This window comes from Neofelis nebulosa, chromosome 12 (assembly GCF_028018385.1).
Source record: "Neofelis nebulosa isolate mNeoNeb1 chromosome 12, mNeoNeb1.pri, whole genome shotgun sequence".
Lineage (NCBI taxonomy): Eukaryota > Metazoa > Chordata > Mammalia > Carnivora > Felidae > Neofelis > Neofelis nebulosa.
This window is the reverse complement of record NC_080793.1, coordinates 90177435-90197618: the sequence shown is the minus strand read 5'-3', so window position 1 is coordinate 90197618 and position 20184 is coordinate 90177435. Positions and strand designations below refer to the sequence as shown.

General features: G+C 46.1%; 1 protein-coding gene across 4 annotated transcripts in view; it reads left to right on the top strand.

The window, feature by feature from the left end:
- The window catches only part of LOC131492158 (contactin-associated protein-like 3), a 194680-nt gene that overhangs the window by 140061 nt on the left and 34435 nt on the right, over nucleotides 1-20184 (top strand). For 3 of the 4 annotated variants that reach the window (XM_058695862.1, XM_058695861.1, XM_058695864.1), the window contains 3 exons: nucleotides 8641-8838; nucleotides 12559-12715; nucleotides 18573-18700. In XM_058695862.1, the coding sequence (XP_058551845.1) occupies nucleotides 8641-8838; nucleotides 12559-12715; nucleotides 18573-18700 (483 nt within the window). The remainder of the gene's footprint in view (nucleotides 1-8640; nucleotides 8839-12558; nucleotides 12716-18572; nucleotides 18701-20184) is intronic. The other variant, XM_058695863.1, reaches the window with a different exon arrangement.

The following is a 20184-nucleotide window of genomic DNA, read 5'->3' as shown; positions in this document are numbered from 1 at the left end:
GAGAGGGGGTGGAAGGACAGAGAGAGAGAGAGAGAGAGAGAATCCCAAGCAGGCTCCACCCTCAGCTTGGAGCCCGAAGTGGGGCTTGATCCCACGACCCCAGGATCATGACCTGAGCCAAAGTCAAGAGTTGAATGTTCACCTGACTGAGCCACCCAGGCGCCCCAAGCCACTGTGTTTCTTAAATAGTCTTTTCCCGGGGCGCCTGGGTGGCGCAGTCCGTTAAGCATCCGACTTCAGCCAGGTCACGATCTCGCGGTCCGTGAGTTCGAGCCCCGCGTCAGGCTCTGGGCTGATGGCTCGGAGCCTGGAGCCTGTTTCCGATTCTGTGTCTCCCTCTCTCTCTGCCCCTCCCCCGTTCATGCTCTGTCTCTCTCTGTCCCAAAAAAAAAAAAAAAAAAAAAATAGTCTTTTCCCGTGTCCGAAATTGGGACAGGTCTCCAGCCAGCATCGTGGTATAACAAAGCACGGTCAGCCCAGTTGCTCTACGTACAGCTCACATTTACTTTAAAAAATACTCTGTGGGATGGGTACCGGTGAAGCCGTACTGCTATGCTTTTTATGTTGGTTTATTTGTGTAGATTTTCTGTTTCTTTCACCTCTGCCTTCCTACAACAGTTCCTGTCTCAGTCAAACAGCTCCCTTTGCAGCCAGCCATTCAATTCACGTATTCACTCGCTCATTCTCCACACTTGACTGCTATGCTGCTGGCTTCCGGGCACCGTAGTGCGTTTGAGTAAGAAAAGGGGGACGGACTCCTGTCCTAGACCTTCAGACTAGTGAGGTAGACAGATGTAATTCGGCTAACTAAACATATTATAAATATTAGAATTTTGCATTTGCTATTTTATTTTATTTTTCTAAGTTCTTTTAAGTAACCCTACACCCGACGTGGGGCTCCAACTCATGATCCCGAGATCAAAAGCCCGCACGCTCCACTGACTGAGCCAGCCAGCATCCCTGCATTTACTATTCTAAATACAGTCATACGTCATCTCATTGCACTTGGCTTTGCTGCATTTTGCAGATATCCACCCCCCTCCTTTTTTTTTTTTTTTTAACAAATTGAGGGTTTGGGGCAACCCTGGGTTGAGCAAGTCTACCAGCCCCATCTTCCAACAGCACTTGCTCACGTCGTGTCTCTGTGTCACGTGTTGGCAAGTCTCACGATACTTCGAACTTTTTTTTATTGAGATTGTACTTGTTACGATGATCGGTGACCTTCGGTGTAAGTATTGTGATTGTTTTTAGGCACCATGAACTGTGTGCATCTAAGACTGCGAACTCAATCGGTAAATGTTGTGCGTGTTCGGACCGCTCCACCAACTAGCCATCTCCTCATCTCGGTCCCTCTCCTTGGGTTCCCCACTCCCGAGACATGACAGGATTGATACGAGGCCAGTTGATACTCTCTAAGTATTCCGGTGAACAAAAGAGTCACACGCCTCTCACTTTCCATCAGAAGCTAGAAGTGATTGTGCTTAGTGAGAAGTGATTGTGCTTAGTGAGAAGTGATTGTGCTTAGTGAGAAGTGATTGTGCTTAGTGAGGAAGGAATGTCAGAAGCCAAGAACGGCTGGAAGGAAGGCCTCTTGCGTCAAACAGCCAAGTTGTGGAAGCGAAGGAAAAGCTCCCGAAGGAAATTGAAAGCGCTGCTCCGGTGAACACACAACGGATAAGAAAACCAAGGAGCTTTCTTGCTGACGCGGAGAACGTTTTAGTGGGCTGGACAGAAGATGAAACCGGCTGCAGCCTTCCCTCCGGAGGAGCCTAAGCCAGAGCGAGGCCCTGACTCTTCAGTCCCGTGAAGGCTGACAGAGGTGAGGAGCCTGCAGAGGACGAGTCCGAAGCGAGCGGAGGTGGTTTCGGGAGGTCTGAGGAAGGAGGCCGTCGCCCCGACGTGCAAGTGCGGGGAGGGGCACATCGGCTTACTGCTTGGCGCGCTGTTTTCAGCCCGCGGTTGAGGCCTGCGCAGAGATAGAAATGACTCCTTTCAAAATATTGTCACTTATTGACTGCGTGTCTGATCGCACAAGAGTTCTGATGCAGTTGGACAGTGAGATTAATGTTGTCTCGTGTCTGTTGACAAAACATCCATTCTGCAGATCAGAGAGTCATTCTGACTTTCAAATCTTACTGTTAAAGAAAAACGTTTCTTAAGGCTCTAGCTGCCATAGATAGTGGTTCCTCTGATGGATCTGGGAAAAGTAAATTGAAAACCTTCCGGGAAGGAGTCACTGTCCTAGATGCCACGGGGAACATTCATGATTCATGGGGAAAGCTCCAAATACCAGCATTATTAAGAATTTGGAAGAGGTCGATTTCAGTCTTTCCGGATGACGTGGAGGGGTTCGAGACTTGAGGGAAGGAAATAGATGCAGCAGGGGAACTAGGATCGGAAGTGGGGCCTAATGATGGGACAGAACTGCTGTCATGTCATAAAATGTGAGCAGGTGAGGAGTTGCTGTTCATGGGTGAGCAAAGAAGGTGGTTTTCTGAGATGGAATCTACTCCCGGTGAGGATGCCGTGAAGACTGTTGAAATGACCATGAAGGATCCAGAAGAATCAGAAGGATCTGATTCTATCCCATCAGCTAGGTTGATGGTGTGGATGAAATCCTACTGTGGGTAAATGCTATCAAACGGCGTCCCCTGCTACAGAGAAAGCACTCATGAAAGGAAGAGTCCATCGATGCAGCCGTCTTCATTGTTTTATTTTGGGAAATTGCCACAGCCACGCTGACCCTCAGCACCGACCACCCCGTTCGGTCAGCAGCCATCAACATCCAGGCAGGAGCCTCCCCCAGCGGAGAAGACACGACTCGCAGGAAGCTCGGGTGATGGTTGGCATTTTGTAAGCAATGAAGTATTTTAATTTAGGGATGTATGTTGTTTTTTAGACAGAATTCTGTTGCACGTTTAATAGACTGCAGGAGAGCGGAAACATACATTTTATATGCAACGGAAACAAAACAATTCCTCTGACTCGCTGTATCGCAGTGTGTGCTTTTCTTGTGGTGGCCTGGAACTGGACCCGCGGTATCTCTGAGGGATGCCTGGGATATACGAACACTTGATGGAAGTTTGTGAACGAGGCTCTGAGTGTGGGTTGGAGAGTTTCATAAGCACACGCACGATGTGTGCTACAGCCTATAGTTTTCTTTGCTCGGGAAGAGTTGTGATTTCACTGTTCCCTCCTTTGCTCTTGAAAACTGGGATTGGTGGTAAGTGTGACATCACCCTATGTCCTGGGTGGCAAGTTTTGCTTGAAAATAGTGTCTCTGACAGAAAATTCTATAATGTCGAAATGTTAGAATTTCTAAAGAGAGAGAGAGAGACAGAGAGAGAAAAAGAAGAGCGACTCTTTGATGATGGTCCAACACCATGATTCTCTTTTATGTGGACTTTTGCCCGGAAAGAATCCTTCCCGTTCCCACTGAGGGGATGTCATTCTGGCTGATCTCCAGCAGCTTCTCAAGGTAAGTCCCCAAAGTAGGCACGCCCAGTATGCACGGGGATGCAAAACTTCTGGAACAGATCCTGTCACTGCTCCCAAAGAGGAGAAGAGACACACGTTTCTGGAAAGTTCATTTTGCTGCTCTCATCAGCCGCACAGCATGGCCCTGCTTGTGGACGGACGGGCGCACGTTCTCGATGAACAATTAAAATATAAAACTCAAGAGAGCCGCTCGGCCCGTAACGCGCCTGGTTAATTGAAGATGGCCAGAACAATAGTTTCGATCTTTGGACGCCACCTGGTTCACTCTCCCCATTTCCCAAATGTGGAATTGGAGGCTTAGAGGATTTTTCTGACATTTCCAAGAACAGAGAGTGAAACCCATGTTCTCTTCTTGACCATGACACTGGTCTCTGTCCAATTTTCTAAGCGTGTACGCAGTGTTCTTTCTGAGGAAATCATTCTGCTCTCTTGCTGTGTGCTGGGCTCAATGCAGGGGGAGACACGAATAACATTTCATGGCAAGTAAGCACTCGGGAGACGCCGGGCATGGGGCCAACCAAGCACGTGTATCTGTTGCCTCAAGAGAATGTAAGTCGTGTTGTAGAAGTGTCCTTGCGTGGTAAATAGCAGGTGCCTACACTGACGAATGAGGAGACACCTAAGATTGTATTCAGTGTGACCTATTAAGTGGAAAGAGCATCCTCTGAAATCCCAGGGGAAGAAGGCTATGAAGCGGCTGCATCCTCTTGGGGATATCTTGTCGGATCGGAGAGCATTTTCTTATGTTGAAGATATTCAAGTAAGTCATGAAAAGCTCCGGGGCTTCAGAACTGTGACAAGAATGGCAGCCGTCACAAGGGCCCTGATGCCAGTATCGATCAGGAGGGACCCAAAGGCGCAGGGCTGTGACGATACCACCTCTGGGCCACCCCCAGGACCCGGAAGCTGCCTGCTTAGAAAAGTCACCCCCCGCCCCCGCCCCAGGAAAACCCAAACATCAAGTCGTCCTTGGCTCTGGCAGATGCAGACCCACAACATGGCAGGGCCAGTGCCTGCGAGATCTGGAACAGGGGCCGATAAGAGCCGACTGCTGACTTCTTCGGGGCACCCACCAGACATTCCCAGCAGCCGCTTGGCCATCACCAGCCCTGTGTGCACATATGTGCCCGTAAGTGCCCGTGATCTCGTTCTGCTCCCCCTGGATTGTTTTCCTTGGAAATACGGGAGAGGGCTCGGGTGCATGAGGCGCTCGAGAGACTCATGGACCTCAGCGGTCTTCAAGAACTTGACCTACTCAGAAAGCCCAGGGACGCTTCGAAACGTGTGCTGAAGTTACCTGGTTTCCCCAAGGTGGGCAAGTGCCTTTTCCTAGGCTTCCCTTTCGGCTTCTGTGTGCCGGGAGGATTGGGCTGAGGAACAGATGATAGCCACCTGCAGCCGTGTCTCTCTCTAGAGAGTTCCACAGTGGGGTTCTGAGAAGGCTTGGGGCTCTACCTCTCAGAGGCAGGACGTGGTGTCCCCATCATCTCTGCGGATCCAGGGACGCCCGCTAGTGTTTTCATCAGTCTGTCCTTATGCGTCATTGTGCCTCCTCGGCCACTTCTTAACGTGCGGAGGGAGAGTGACAGGTCCGGTCACCTGGCACATTGCCTTCCGTGGCTTCTTTGAGCTCCAGCCCCTCTGTTCCACCGCAGGAGATGCAGGCAGCTGGCCTCATTTCCAAAGAGGTGGTGTTCAGACCCAAATCGGACTTCATTTCAGGCGTCCGTGTGTAAAAGGATGTTTTGCCTTCCCTTTCCTCGAGGTCAACTTCCAGCGCGTGGGTGACAGACCTACAGGCTGGTCAGGCGCCCCGTTTTTTTGTAACGAAGTCTTTTTCCTTCTTTTTTTCTCAGGGAAGATGAAAGTGAGCCTAGCAGAGATGCTCTGGATTCACATTTACCTGAATGTGTTCTGTTCTGTTTTTTCCTCCATTCAACGCACTGTTTTCCCATAAAAGACTCCGTGTATAGTTCAGAGGTATGCTATGAAGTACAGACAGTGTTGTAGATTACAAAGTGGATATAATTTGGCAAAATAAAGAGAAACTAGGAGGTGTTCTATGATGTGGTGCATCAGTGTTACGCTTTTAAATTTATTTCTGAAAGAGAGAGTGGGCACGAGCAGGGGAGAGGCAGAGAGAGAGGGGAAGAGAGAGAATTCCAAGCAGGCTCCACACTCTCAGCACAGATCCCGACGCGGGACTTGAACCAGATCGTGACCTGAACCAGAACCAAGAGTCGGACGCTTAACCGACTGAGCCGCCCAGGCGCCCCGGGGTTATTTTTAATACCAAACTAACCCATCGAATTAATTTAGGTTGACTTGCCTAAGCAAATGGTGGACCAGCAGCCACGGACAGCCTCTCCACGCCAGGTGCAGATGAAAAAAACCTCACTGAGCTGGATGAACATGATATGATGTGGCCCGATTCAACAGTTCAAAACTCCTATTTAAAAATGTCCCTTATTACCATGAATTTCTTCAGATCTAATTTGCGCTTCAGATTATAATGTATAACAGCTAAGTATTTTTCCATCACGCTGGTCACTTGAATTCCTTGGTCTGTCTCCTCATGCTTGAAAGCTAAGGTTATATTGCCTCTCAAAGCTGCCTTCCCACTTACAGTTTGGAAATCTATGGAAATCGTACATTGTGGAACATTAGGGAAACATAATGTGCCCTTGTTGGAGTCTTGGGAAAAAATATTTCTAGAAAGAGCAATCATTTAAATTTTTCTTTTTTCAAAAGACAGCTTTGAGATTCTTTTCCTGCTTTCCCTTCTCTCCACTTGAAAAAGAGTTCCATTATTACCTTTTAGCCATGCAAGACCACGAATCCGTCATACTGACCGCTAGCCTGTGTGAGCTACTCAGGCACATCATTTTTCTTTGTGTCGTAAACCATGAAAACCGATGACACGCAGGCGTTATAATTGATGAACTCCCAAGCCTCACGCATGGCTTCTCCATGGCTCCTTTTACCCTGTGTCGTCTGATGGAAGAAACCCTGAGGGTGAATGTGAGTAGGTGATTACCAAAAATAACGTCAGGTCCATCTAAGTCATTTTCCAGGAAAACGTTGAAATATAAAACGCCTGGCGAAAACATGATTAGAGGGGGGAAGAAAAAAACCTGTGGGATTCAAGTTGCTATAGGAACACTCATAGCCCCTTCAGTGAGCAGCGAGAGGGGATGATCTATTAAGCCTTTTTTTCTCCACCGAATATACCACTGCATTAGTCACGCTGACTCACAGTCTGTTCCTGTTCCTGCTAGATTTGGCATATTTGGTGATGTTTTTCATAGGCTTGGAGCCAGAGTTCTTTCCCTGGCCCGCGGGGTTCTCTTCCTTGGATCTCTGGATGTATTTGATGCATTTGGGGTCTGTGAGCACCAGTATGGCTGTTAGATTCTTCCCAGGGCAGGTCAGGGGCAGGGAGCGGGGGCGGTGGGGACTCCTCTGAGATCCTGGTAGCACTGCTTTGAGTTTTTAACCTTGGGTATGTATTAGCCATTAAACGTAATCAGAACGAACCTCACATGACTGTCTCCGGCCCCTATAATTTGGAAATATGGAGACCGAGCGCGTATGGACCAAACACATGTTACAGAGGAGGTTATGTGACTTGACGTTATAAATGTAGTTGACTTAGGGCAACTCTGAAGCCAGCCTTTTGGCCACTCAGCCAGGGCCCTTTTATACCGTGGGAGGAGGTATATTTTCGGGGAAGGTAAAAGAAGTCAAGATGTTTTTCTTCTGTCGCAAACATTGTGGAGCACGTTTGGCTTGTTTCTAAATCCCCTTTTAAAATACAGGTAATCAATATGACAGAAATGCGTCCGAGTTGGCCAGCAGACATTTGTGGAGTTGTGGTTACTGCCGTGGATAGTTAACGTTAGATACTTCAAGGCGCTGCGTGACTGCGTGCTGGCCACGAACGAGTTGCTGACACGCGATCAGTCCATTGTTGTCAAAAATGCTTACTTTTTATTATTTTGCATGATCACGTCAGCCGGTTATTCCTCAGATGTGTCTTCTACATATTTCCTTGATTTCCAGAGAAAAAGATGCTCAGTCAGATGAGGAATGTGCTTCTTAAATGTTTGCTTATTATTTTTTTTATTTTTGAGAGGTGGGGGAGGGGCAGAGAGAAAGGGAGAGAGAGGATCCAAAGTGGGTTCTGCGCGGACAGCACAGAGCCCGACCCGATGCGGGGCTGGAACCCACAAACCGTGAGATCATGACCTGAGCCTAAGTCACATGCTTAACCGACTGAGCCACCCAAACGCCCCTAGGAATATGCTTATTAAAAAGTAAATGTAGGGCACCTGGGTGGCGCAGTCGGTTAAGCATCTGACTTCAGCTCAGGTCAGTATCTCACGGTTCGTGGGTTCGAGCCCCGCGTCGGGCTCTGTGCTGACAGCTCAGAGGCTGGAGCCTGCTTCGGATTCTGTATCTCCCTCTCTCACTCTGCCCCTCTCCCGCTCACACTCTATCTGTTTCTTTATCAAAAATAGATAAACATTCAAAAAATAAAAATAAATGTATACGCAGTAAACATTTGGCTTTCTTTTTACGGTAATGGAAAGAAATAAATTCAGGGAGAAGGAGTAGTGTTTACAATTGTGAGCATTATAACACAGAACTTTATTTATTTATTTTTTTTAATTTTTTTTTCAACGTTTTTTATTTATTTTTGGGACAGAGAGAGACAGAGCATGAACGGGGGAGGGGCAGAGAGAGAGGGAGACACAGAATCGGAAACAGGCTCCAGGCTCCGAGCCATCAGCCCAGAGCCTGACGTGGGGCTCGAACTCACCGACCGCGAGATCGTGACCTGGCTGAAGTCGGACGCTTAACCGACTGCGCCACCCAGGCGCCCCAACACAGAACTTTAAAAATTGGCCCCAGACAATGTTGACCACATTCAGGATGATACAAATCTCGGTAAAGAGAGTCTCTATTATTCACATTTTCTCAGTGACACTCATGTTGATTCTAACATCGAAGAGCTCGGATAGCTACAAACATAAAAGCCTTAATTCAGATAAAAGATGCTTCGGACTTTCGTATTTATATTTAATTCTTCCAACCTAGTCACAGTCTCTTTCTCCCTCCCACCCCGTTTCTGCCCACAAGACACCACTGGGACCTCAGTGCAGCACAATGGCTCACATCTGGCCAGGGTCAAAAGCTCGGATGGAGAAAGCCCTCACCCTGTGGCTTTCAAGTACACAGCCAGCATGGACCAGCTCCAAGCCATAATCGACCGTGCGGACCATTGCCAACAGGAGCTGGCCTTCCACTGCAAGAAGTCAAGGCTTTCGGCTCGCCACGGTGAGTAATCAGCGTGCTCAGCCATCGTGGGCTGCAGTGCCCACAGGTGGCCGTGGCTTGCCACGGATGCGTGAGAATCTGTGGCCATAATGCTCACGTCACAATCTGGAAGTCACAGAGATGCTTTTCCTCGGAGCAAAGAGCAAGGTCAATATCCTGCTCGAAGCTGTGAATGACCTGACGTGCCTTCCCAGTCCCCACTAGACAACTGGACAGTGGAAGCCTCCTTACGAGGTTATCTTAGAAAAGATTGCGGACGACATGCGTGGCTTAGTTCTCTCTCCGGGGGTGATTATTCCGTGAGATTCTTTTGCAGAGACCGAATGTAATTAGTGTCTGGGGTACTTATTAATTAGGGAACAACGTTAGTCCCGTGCACCCCTTTCACACACCGTGCCTGCTCATGGTTCGTTTTTCATGCCCATTCTGCTCTTGAAAATTCTGCTTTTGGTGTTGTATTTTCTTCCTCTGAAATAGCTCATTCTTTCAGAATGTGCAGCCCCCACCCTGCTCGAAGGAAACTCCTAGGTTTGTGGGAGGCTGATCAGACGTCTGGGGAGAGGAGCGAGCAGAGGGCGGTAGTCAGGGTCCCCCGGGTTCACGTTCCGAGCCCGTCACTCAGCAGCCAGGGGAGCTGGGACCTTGCTTCGTCCCTCAGAGCCTTCGGCTCTCCGACACTCACCTTGCCAGGCCTTACTCGCACAACGTAGAAATTGCACCAAGTCAAATGCTACTTATCCGCATCTCTCCAATTTATTGAATTTATAGCTCGTGCTGGAGGGCTCAGCGCGTACTGTGAGCTGATTGCTGCTAAATAGACGACTGAGCTAAAATGGAATGTTCCCCGAAGAAGGAGGAAGCGGGCCCCGGGAGAGTGAGGCAGTGCTGTGGAACAGGGCGGGTTGGGCTGTCTCACCAGGGAAACGAGGCGAAAGCAGGGCAGGGTGTGCGAGCCCCTAACACAGTCCGAAAACAAACCCACCGGGTGAGTCTGGGAGCAAACTCCCGCACGTGGTCTGTCCCAGAACCTGGACACCGCTGCCTCAGTAGAGAATTCCCACTTGGAAGGCCGGTGTCCGCCTGTTGATTTGCAAGCGATCACTCCTCAATTGTCATCCTTTCCATATCAATATAGAAAGCAGTAGCAACAGCAGCAGCAAAAACAAGTATTTAATCGGGGTTGGGGTAAAGGTGGAAAGAGAAAATGCTTTCCAGCTCGTTGAACACTCGCTAAAGGGACAAAGTGAGGGATTTTTATCTGTACACACTCAAGCAGCTGCTTTTCTTTCTTTCTTTCTTTCTTTCTTTCTTTCTTTCTTTCTTTTTTTAACCTTTTTTATTTTTGAGAGAGAGGGCACAAGCAGGGGAGGGGCAGAGAGAGAGGGAGACGCAGAATCCGACGCAGGTTCCAGGCTCCGAGCGGTCAGCACAGAGCCCGACGCAGGGCTCGAACTCACCGACCTCGAGATCATGACCTGAGCTGAAGTCGGACGCTCAACCCACCGAGCCACCCAGGCGCCCTGCAGCTGCATTTCTGATATTCTGCCCCTGGCCAATCTGTAGCACAAAGTCAATGTAGACAAATTCGGTGCAGACCTGTGTAATTCCAGAGTCTCTTAATTACAGTACACATGAGGTTGGCCTAAAATAGTGTAGCCTAACACACCTGACACTTGTTGCACACTGATTTGCTGTGTGTTATTGATAGACACGAACAGACGTGGGGGGCATGATGCTACCCTGTGCGAAAGGAGTGGCCACAACCAGCCTTCCCCTGGAGCCTTCGCTAGAATGTCGCCATGGCAAAAATCGCTCAAGGCGGCTGCACTGTGGGGACCACGTAGCTCAAGAACGTCATAAAACGCATTGGGGAATGAGAGTCGACATCCACTTTCCCCCAAGAATTTCCCTCTGTTCAAATTCTCAGACATTGCCAGGAGCCTGAGATCTTGTTAATTGTGAGAGGAGATAAAGCAGGGCTGGGCCTCGCTGCAGCAACCCCTGTGTCCTGCGGTTTCCAGGAGGGCTGGTGGGGAGCAGATGGGCCTTAACTCTTGTTAGCGTCCCCCAGCGTCTTCCTTTAGCAGCTGTTAGGTCTCTAGGCTATAGATGGCTTCAGGGGATGTGATTATGGGTGGCTGAAGAGGGAGCTTGGGGGGTGGTAAGTGCTGATTTCAGGTAACTTCGGTCTCCGTACTGTGGACACTAAGGTCCCTGAGGACTGTAGTTATGGCTGGCGTGAAGGACAGCCAACCAGGGACCGACGATGGGGGCCGGGAAGCCATGTTCCTTTCCATTTCGGCTCGAGTTCTTCTTCGTGTTGTTCTTACTGATTCCTCATGCAAATTCTCCAGATTTCTCAAAGAAATCTTGAATGGAGCCAAATGCATTCTGTACCAGTAGCAACCCCCGAGGCTTCTTACTTTATAGAGAAAATGAAAAATTCCGATGTAAACAAACAATTGTGCATTTAGGTGCAATGATTCTTTTCGCTCCTCGATCTAGGAAAGAGTGAGTGTTGAATAATCATGTTTTCCAAATGGTGTTTTGAAAAATATCTGTTATGTTGAAAAGCTCTTCTACCCCCTGCAGATAAGTTTTCAACACACTGGGGGCAGGGGGGAAGACCGCGGATATTGATTTCTTGGTACACATCTCCCCCAGTGGGCCTGCGGTGGGTGGTAATGAATGTGGCCGGTGTGTTTGCAAGCTGGGAGGTTGCGGGCAGACGTGAAGTCTCATGGGACAGGGAGCCATGATGAGCAGGGGTGGTTGTAAGTTAGGGAGAAGCTGGGATGTCTTCCAGATGCCCGGTGGGGGGCGGGGGGTGCTGGATGGGGACGGCCCGAGGGTTTGACAGAGCTCGCTAAAATGGACCAGCATCTCTGCAGGCCCACTGAGGGATGTCGCTTCCATTGGCCCTCCTGCTCTGATGCTCTGTTTATTAGGTACTGTTTTCCTCCAGGCTCCTGAAGGCCCACCTTCCTGACCATCCTCAACCTCCAGGTGGCCTACAGTCCCACCCTGGGGCCTCAGCAGCGGGTTAATTGCGGGTTGTACTAGGAAGAAAGTTGTGCTAAAGAATTGAGCTGTGGTAACTGCAGTTGTCCTGAGCCTGGGACGCACCCCAGGCATGGAGAAGGCTCGTCAGGACCTTGTCTGTAGTTTCCAACTACGAAGCCAACCCATTCAGTATAAGAAGAAACACATGTCTCCATGAGGCTTCTAAGACCTGACAGGAAGGACCAGTGTTTTCCGCTAATAAAGGGAAAGACATCCATGTTTTGCATGATATTATGTTATTTCAATGGCGTCTTAGGCTCTCGAACAGATTTTAGACTCAGTGTATAAATCACTCTGGTTTTCTTTAGTTTTTATTTTTTTTCTTAATGAGAATTCTTTGGTGAATGTTGTTTTCAAATAAATTAGGTCATTGGAGTCCTCAAGAGAAATACGTAAATATCACGCCTGGATTGAGTAAGGGGCCGCTTGCTCATTTTCTAATAAAAGTAAAACATATGGTGAGAATGTAAGTCTTGATATGGAAATATTCTTTAAACAGTTGGAAATCCTCTTAAAAATTATCCTGTGGCGGAGTTAACATCTGCTCACATCTAAAAGAGTCGCTGTGTTTGAAATAGAGGGGAGCAAAGGACTGTGCTGGGGAGGCAGGCAGTGGGGGGCAAAGTAGGTGTCACTTTTCTCATACTTGTCTTTCAGATGGAACCCCAGTGAGCTGGTGGGTTGGAAGAACCAATGAAACACACACTTACTGGGGAGGTTCTCTGCCTGATGCTCAAAAATGTGCTTGTGGATTACAGGGGAACTGCCTTGATTCTCAATATTACTGCAACTGTGATGCTGACCGGAATGAATGGTGATTTCCATATAATTTCCCTGTGCAAACTGTAATTTTTTTGTTGCTTAAACGATGTGACTTAGGCAGACATTGGACAAGACAGTTCTATAAAGAGAAAAGATTAAAGGATTCCCTAGCAAGCTCAAAGTAGAAGCTTTGATGTGTGCAGTGTAATTAATCTGAAGCCTAAAGTGGTAGGGAGCTGTTTCTGTTTACCTGTGAATAACTAATCATGTCCACTTTATTTTTTGTTTCTAATAAGACAGAATAGGAATACCAGGTTAACGTCTCCCATTCGCCGAAAGTAAAATACGCAGACTTCCGAAAGTTCAGTTTAACCCAGTTAATAAGATGATTGCCCCACGGTTGACCCAGGGTTGTTTGCTGAACTCCCTCGCTGCTGGCCGTGCTTTTAAGTGGCCACGTTGGGGAAACCAAACGCGGTCTGGCTTGCACGAAAGGGGAGGTGTGGGACACAAGCCTCTCCGTACCGCTGGAGGTCTCAGGAGGCTTCCAGACCCAAAAAAAAGAAGGCGGAAGACGACAGCTCTTCCTGCTAGCACCCTAGGTAGCAAGAAATAACTCCCTGAAAACTCACGTCTACAGACTTTCCCTCACGCAGATTTGGAGTCCAATGTCACCCGATCCTTGAATTAAGTTAGCGGGGCCGCAGGTTGGCAACGGCGGTGGCTCGTCATAGAATTACTTGACATTCTTACTGGAGGGCATTCCTGCGGGTAAAGGGTTCCCACAGATAGAATGCTAGCAAACTGGAGCTCGCAACCCAGTGCTACAGAGCCCCGGGGGACAGAAGTGGGAGGCAGAAGACACCACAGAGTAAATAGATGCCTAAAAATCCCAGATCACGGATACATTAAGAACGTAAGATAAAATCAATGTGGGGAATCGTTTGAAGAATAAGCAGTGGAACTGAAACACGAGAAAGCAATGAGAAAATACTGTTGACAGAGGTGATTGTGATTTACGGAAGAACCAAATGAATGCTTGCAAATGAGAATATTATTATCGTTGAAATTCAAGACTTGTTGGATCAGGTAGTGGACACAGGTGATCAGAAAACTGGGGAAGTGGAAAATGTGTGGATTGTAGTGTGGAGAGACACACGGTGGCAGGAAGAGAGACAGCGACATGGAGCGGTGGTGTGGAGAAGGTCGAACGGGCATCTGAGTCAAGTTTCAAAAGAGAAGATTGGAGATCATCAAGGGCGATAATCAAATAGCCAAGAAATGCCCAGATGGGAGAAACTACCGGAAACCCAAGCAGGATAAGTAAAAGCCAGTCCATCGCCAGACACATCACGGTGAAACCAAAGAAAATTAAAGAGAACGTTAAAGGGAGCAGAGGTGAAAGGAAGTCGGAGACAGCAGGCCCCTCCCACCCCTCCATGGAACCCAGCGCGACCCACGGGTGCTGGCTCTCCCCTCGCCGTGCACTAGGAAGATGTCCCATTCCAAGCGTGTCCCCAGCTGAGATACAGTGAACGCCCGGACAGACAGACAGACAGACGCTGAAGGAGCATACACCACCAGCAGACTCCACAAGAGGAAGTTTGAAGAATGATTTTCAGAATGAGAGTAGGTGATCTTGTAGGAGAGTCTCAGGCGCTAGAAGAAATATTGAGTAAAGAAATGTGTAAACTGAGAGGTTAAGAAAATAGGAGATGCATACTGGACACGAGTTGTATATCACAGTATATACGGAATTGAACGGGAGGAGGCATTCCAATCCCATTACAAAATGATTGTGATTGACAAAGGAATTAAATTTAGAAATGAAAATGTTATTGAAACTTAAAACATGTTTCGTAGATATTTGTCAGCATTATTACACTGTTCATAGGACATACGATTAAAATTTTAACTGTGGCCACTAAAGACTAGCCATGGAGAGTGCAGTATTCAAAAGGGATTTTTGTTTCATTGTAATTGTTTTTAATAAAGCTTATTTATTTATTTTGAGAGAGACAGAGACAGCACGAGTGGGAGAGGGGCAGAGAGAGAGGAAGAGAGAGAATCCCCAGCAGGCTCCACACTGTCAGCACAGAGCCTGATGTGGGAATCCAACCCACAAAGCTGTGAGATCATGACCTGAGCCCAAAGCAGCAATCAGACGCTTGACCATCTGAGCCCCCCAGGCGCCCCCAAAATGGGATTTTAAAAACCTAGTTAGTTCAAAAGAAGGGAGGAAATAAAATCTAGAAAAGAGGAAACAACAGGCAACAAAATAACAGCAACAAAAAAATGAATAATCATGCACAATAAATGTGACCAAAATAGCCATTTAAATCCAGATAGATCATATTGAACTAAGAATAAGTATATTTCATTTGTACACCTAGAAACGTCAAAAGCAAAATGCTGAACACAAGTTTTCCAAGCAAGTACGAACAGAAGTAAGTAAAGTTTTAAAGTCTTAGTATGGGAGACGATTACTATCACTATATAATAATGCTTTTTAATTTCACCAAAAAACCCCGTAACGATCCTAAATTTGTTCCTGATAAAAATGAGTCAAAATACATGTAGAAAATAATTTACCCAACTGAAAGAAGGAATATACAAATCGACCATTGTAGGAAGACATTTAAACATACATCTGTTAACAATTGGTAAATCATGTGGACAAAAATTATTAAGCATACAGAATATTTTTAAATGAAATCAGCAGCTTGTTTTGGTAGCCAGCTAAAATTATAGAATATATAATTTTCTCAGCCACACGTGGCACATTTTTGCAAGTTGATTGTTCTGATATTCTGTAAAGCAAAACCCCCCACATTTTGTAATAGTTGTTATCTTATGGACAATTTCTCTGATTACAGTGCAGTTAGGTTAGAAATGAATAGGAGAGGGATAAAAAATATATGAGGCATTTGAAAACCGCACATGATTAGAAACAAGGAAATGAAGATCACATTATTCATAGAAAATATGGTTGTCGACCAGGAAAACTCAAGAGCATATACAGAAATATTATGAAATTAATCAGAATTTATTTAGTAGGGCTACTTACTGAATCTTAGAATGACTGGATTCCTATGAAGAACGTGTTAAGTATAAGACGATATTATACAAACTACTCGCAAAATCAGCAAAAAGAGTGTAGTACTCTGGAATAAAGATGACACAATTATGGAAAATTTTTAGGGAAAAGACATCATAAAACTTTGTTATGAGACTCTAAGAAGACATAAGCAAATGGAGGTATCACACAATGGCCGTGAGTGAGAAAAATATGTAGTTCCTTGATTCCATTTAATGCCAACGCCAAACATGTGCTTCGTGTTTGGGTCAGTGACAAGCTGGGAAAAAGTACTTGGAAAAGCCATGCTAAATAACAACGGAAGACGGAAACAAGGAGAGGAGAGGGGCCTTGCTGGACGTGAAGTGTCACATTGCCGCAGTAATTAAACCGCCCGGGTTTGTCAAAGGGTTTGTCAAATAGAATAGCAAAACCCAAGAGCGAGCCTGGGAGCTCTCAAAATATGCGACTCTGGGTGGTGATAATTAGGTTGTCTCCGGTCTCTCTTTTCCCCCGAACAATTAGGAAATGTGAAAGCCGACCCAATATTTGTTCCCTGTGGCTTTTCCAACAATTCCAAGTCGTGACAGCCCCGTTAGACTTCAGAAAGTCCCCTGCAGAACAGCCAGCAAGTAAGAATAATCTCTGGAGCGCTTGGGACTGAAAACAAAAGAGAAGTGACTTTGGAAGTTCTCTTACTGAATGCTTGGAACCTATCGTGAGAAATCATCATGCCTAGACATGCAATGCTTCCAACTTTTGAAAACAATAGAGAAGCAAGAAGAAAACTGAGCTATAACTAAATTAGGCAATTTCGAATGAATCTAGTGACCATGGCAATGAATAACATCCTAAGTGAAGCGTAGGCAATTGGCAATGACCTGTGCTGATAAATTTTAAAATCGGAGCTGTTTCAAATTTCCTCAGAATCAGGAAGTTACTTTACAAACAATGGAATGAAAAAAGAACTTAGTACAATATCTGCCTTCCGACACACAGTTACCTTTTATGATTTTCCTTAGGTTTTTTTCAGGACTCTGTGCTTTGTCATTGCTAAAAACAGTTAAAAGTGTAGCTTCTTCACTGCATTATAAATGTAGCTTTTAAATGGTTCTTTAAAATTCAGGGATCCTCAATGAATAACTAATACACTTACGTTTTTACCCTAGAATGTTCTACCAAGATAGCAATGACAAGAATTAAAATGCCTATTTGTAACACTGATATTTAACACGAGGAATTAATTCGGTGCATTATCCCCACATTTATAACAAGATATATTTTCAGATTGACTCCCCCCACAATCCATGGAATCTTCTAGCTGGTGACCACCTGTTCCCAACAAAGCCAGGAGTTATGTGTTTGGGATGTGTGCTTTCACCCATAGAAATTGCAGGGCCTTAACCAGATAAAGCCATGCGGCTTTATTTAGTCTGGTTTTTGGGAAACACTCTGATTGAAAAAAAAAAATTGTTTCTTAACTTTCAGGATATCTAGTTCAAATTTTTCATGTCTTACCATAGGCACTGCCAGTCACGTTGTTACATTTTTTAAGCAAAATAAAAATGTTAATAATTTTCAACTTCCTGCCTTAAAAGAATTACTTTGATGCCTAATCAGAACTGGAATAATTAGCCATTAAGTTATGCAGATTCTTTTTTGCAGCAAAGCTACTGGGCTGAACCGTTTGAAATGGCTGATTGTTTCGACTTGCAAAATTGTCAGTTTCAAGTGCTTCCATTTGTACCTATAAGAGTGAGTGGTGGCTTTGTAATTGTTTGACATGAAAACTTCCTAGGTTCTGCACAGAGACAGGGCATCAGAATGACACATGAGATGAATTATTAAATCAAAAGTACAATTGTATATTGAAATATACAGTAAAAATATGAACAGCTTACAATGTGCAGAAAAATCTTCTTTCTTCCTCCAGAGAGGTGGTTGGTGGTCAGCTGGCTTACGACCCAGGACCTCTGGCCCTTATTCTAGTTTTCGTTGTATTGGAACCATAGCTACGAATGCTGTCTTAAATATTCACTTACATGATTTGGTTATATTACAATTATATTTTTGTTATAGTTACAATATCTGCTAGGTTTCTTGGGGACACTGTTCGTGGTTTTTATGTCCACGTCCCCAAAACACAGGGCCAGACAAGTAGAAGCTGTTTAGTAAGTGTTGGTCGAATGGATGGATGGTGACAGCCATGGACAAAGCACTTCCCGTGAATTATCTCATTTATTAATTTTAATTGCACATTGTATCATCCTTTCGATTTGGTTTTGAATCGGTATTTTGTTTTGGGGTTGGTTTGTTTTTTCATTTGTTTTTAAATTTATGGCATCAATAAAAAAGGAAATGCCTAGTAACCGCAGTAGGAATTTTGGAAAATATAGTAAAAAAAAAAAAAAAAAATCTAAGAATTGAAAACCTAAATCTTGTCAGTCAGATTTTTTTTTTTTTTTTTTTTAATGAAGCCAGACAGATCTTGCATGTGAAAGTTCTGCATTTAAATCTTACACGGCGGCTAAATTGGAAAGAGCAGTGAACTGCTTAATTGCAGTGAAAGTGTAATCTCACGCCAGCATGAGGCTCATGATTTTGGACCTGGCCACTTTCCTTCCCTGGGGTCACGTAGACAAACAAAGGTCTCGGGTCCTCAGACGACCTTATTAAAATATGTTACCGTGTAAGCGGTCAGATGAGCCGTTTGATTTCCCACTGTTACGTAGTCACACATTTAGCCAAATACCTTCTTGAACTGCATTGAAAGACTGTTACTTCTCCGGGTGTCGTTGAGAATAATGTTAAGGTGGTCGTATTTGTTTTATAGGACCAGCGACACAGTAGTCCTTTCCCATAAGGAGCACCTGCCAGTCATTCAGGTTGTGATGAGAGACACAGGCCGACCACATTCAGAAGCCGCGTATGCGCTGGGGCCTCTGCTCTGCTGGGGGGACAGTAAGTAGTGGGAAGAGGAACTGTCTTGACCCCTGAAAACACGTGTCAGGGTTTCAGGAGAAATATAGCTGCCCACGTTCATGAAAACACTACCTACCCTGATAATCCATATTTCATTAGAAATGTGTTAACTTAATAAACGAAGTGTGTGCTGTCATCGTAACTGAGGAAGAAAAGTGAGAAAATGACATTACCTTTGGAGTAGTAACCTTTCTGCAGTATTGAAATCAGACTCTTGCTGCGAATACTCATGGAATCATCTGAAATATTCTATCACCTGGTCAGCAAACATCTAACGTATACAGCTAAGTATAAGGCACTTGGCTGAGTGCTGAGATGCCTAAAATTGGTAAGATGATGAGAAATGGGGTGACAGGACCCATCAAGTGTACCTGTTCATTCATAGCTGTTGGCAGTTCTGAAAACCTCAGTGGTTCTGACCACTTACCCCTCCAGCTACATCTGGATTTCTTTCATATCCTTCCTTCTCCCAAACTAATTGAAATAAAATACATCGGTTCTGCATTTAATTTACCTCTTTCTAACCCCTCAGACCTTCTCCTCCGTCACTCCCTAGAAACTGCTTTTTCCAGCTCACCAGTGAGACCTCGATATTGCTAAATCCAAATTTTATTCTCCGGTGTTGTCTGAGTTGACCTTTATCGGCCACTTTGGTCTCCTTTCCTGGTTCGCCTCCTTACTGCCAACATACCACAACGTTCTGGGTTCCCTCCATCTTCCTTCACTTCACCAGTGGCATCGTGTTTTGGGGTCCCCCAAGCTTCAGCCCCCCTTCTCTCTGCCCTCCAGCTGTTCCCAACAGGCCCACTGGGGACATTGGCATAACACGTACCACACTGATGTCAGTGAGTCCCCCGTCTACACCTCAAGCCCAGTCTCCCTGAACTCCCAACCCTGACATCCAGCTGGCTGTTCAGTACCTTGGGTTGTATTTCCCTAGGCATTGCGAAATCAGTTTGTTGAAAATGAGGGGAAAAAGTGTTTCCACAACAACCTTCTCCACCTCGGTACACAGCAACTCCATTCTCCCTTTGCTTAGACTGAAAACATGGCGGTCACTCACAACGTCTTTCTTTTCCCAACACACATCTAATTCACCCACAAGTCGTGTTGTTTCCAACTTCAAAATGGATCCGAATCCACCTTCATGACCACCAGCACCTGGGTTGTTGCTGCGGCTTCGCCGGCCTGCCCGCTGCTGCCTTTTCCCCACCGAGCTGATACTCCACCTGACAGCCAGGCACCCAGGTCAGGCCATGTCGGTCCTCTGCCCCGAACTCTGCAGTGGCACTCACGTCAGAGGAGAGGCCAAAGCACAACATCCACCGAGGCTGCGGTGGCCACGTGGCCTTCTGAGCCCGTGGAGCCACACAGCCCATCCCGTAGGAGATGTTGCCTTGTGAAGAAATCCTGACACTTCTCAACCTTGCTATTGAGAAAAAGTAAGCGTTTCCTATCTCGGA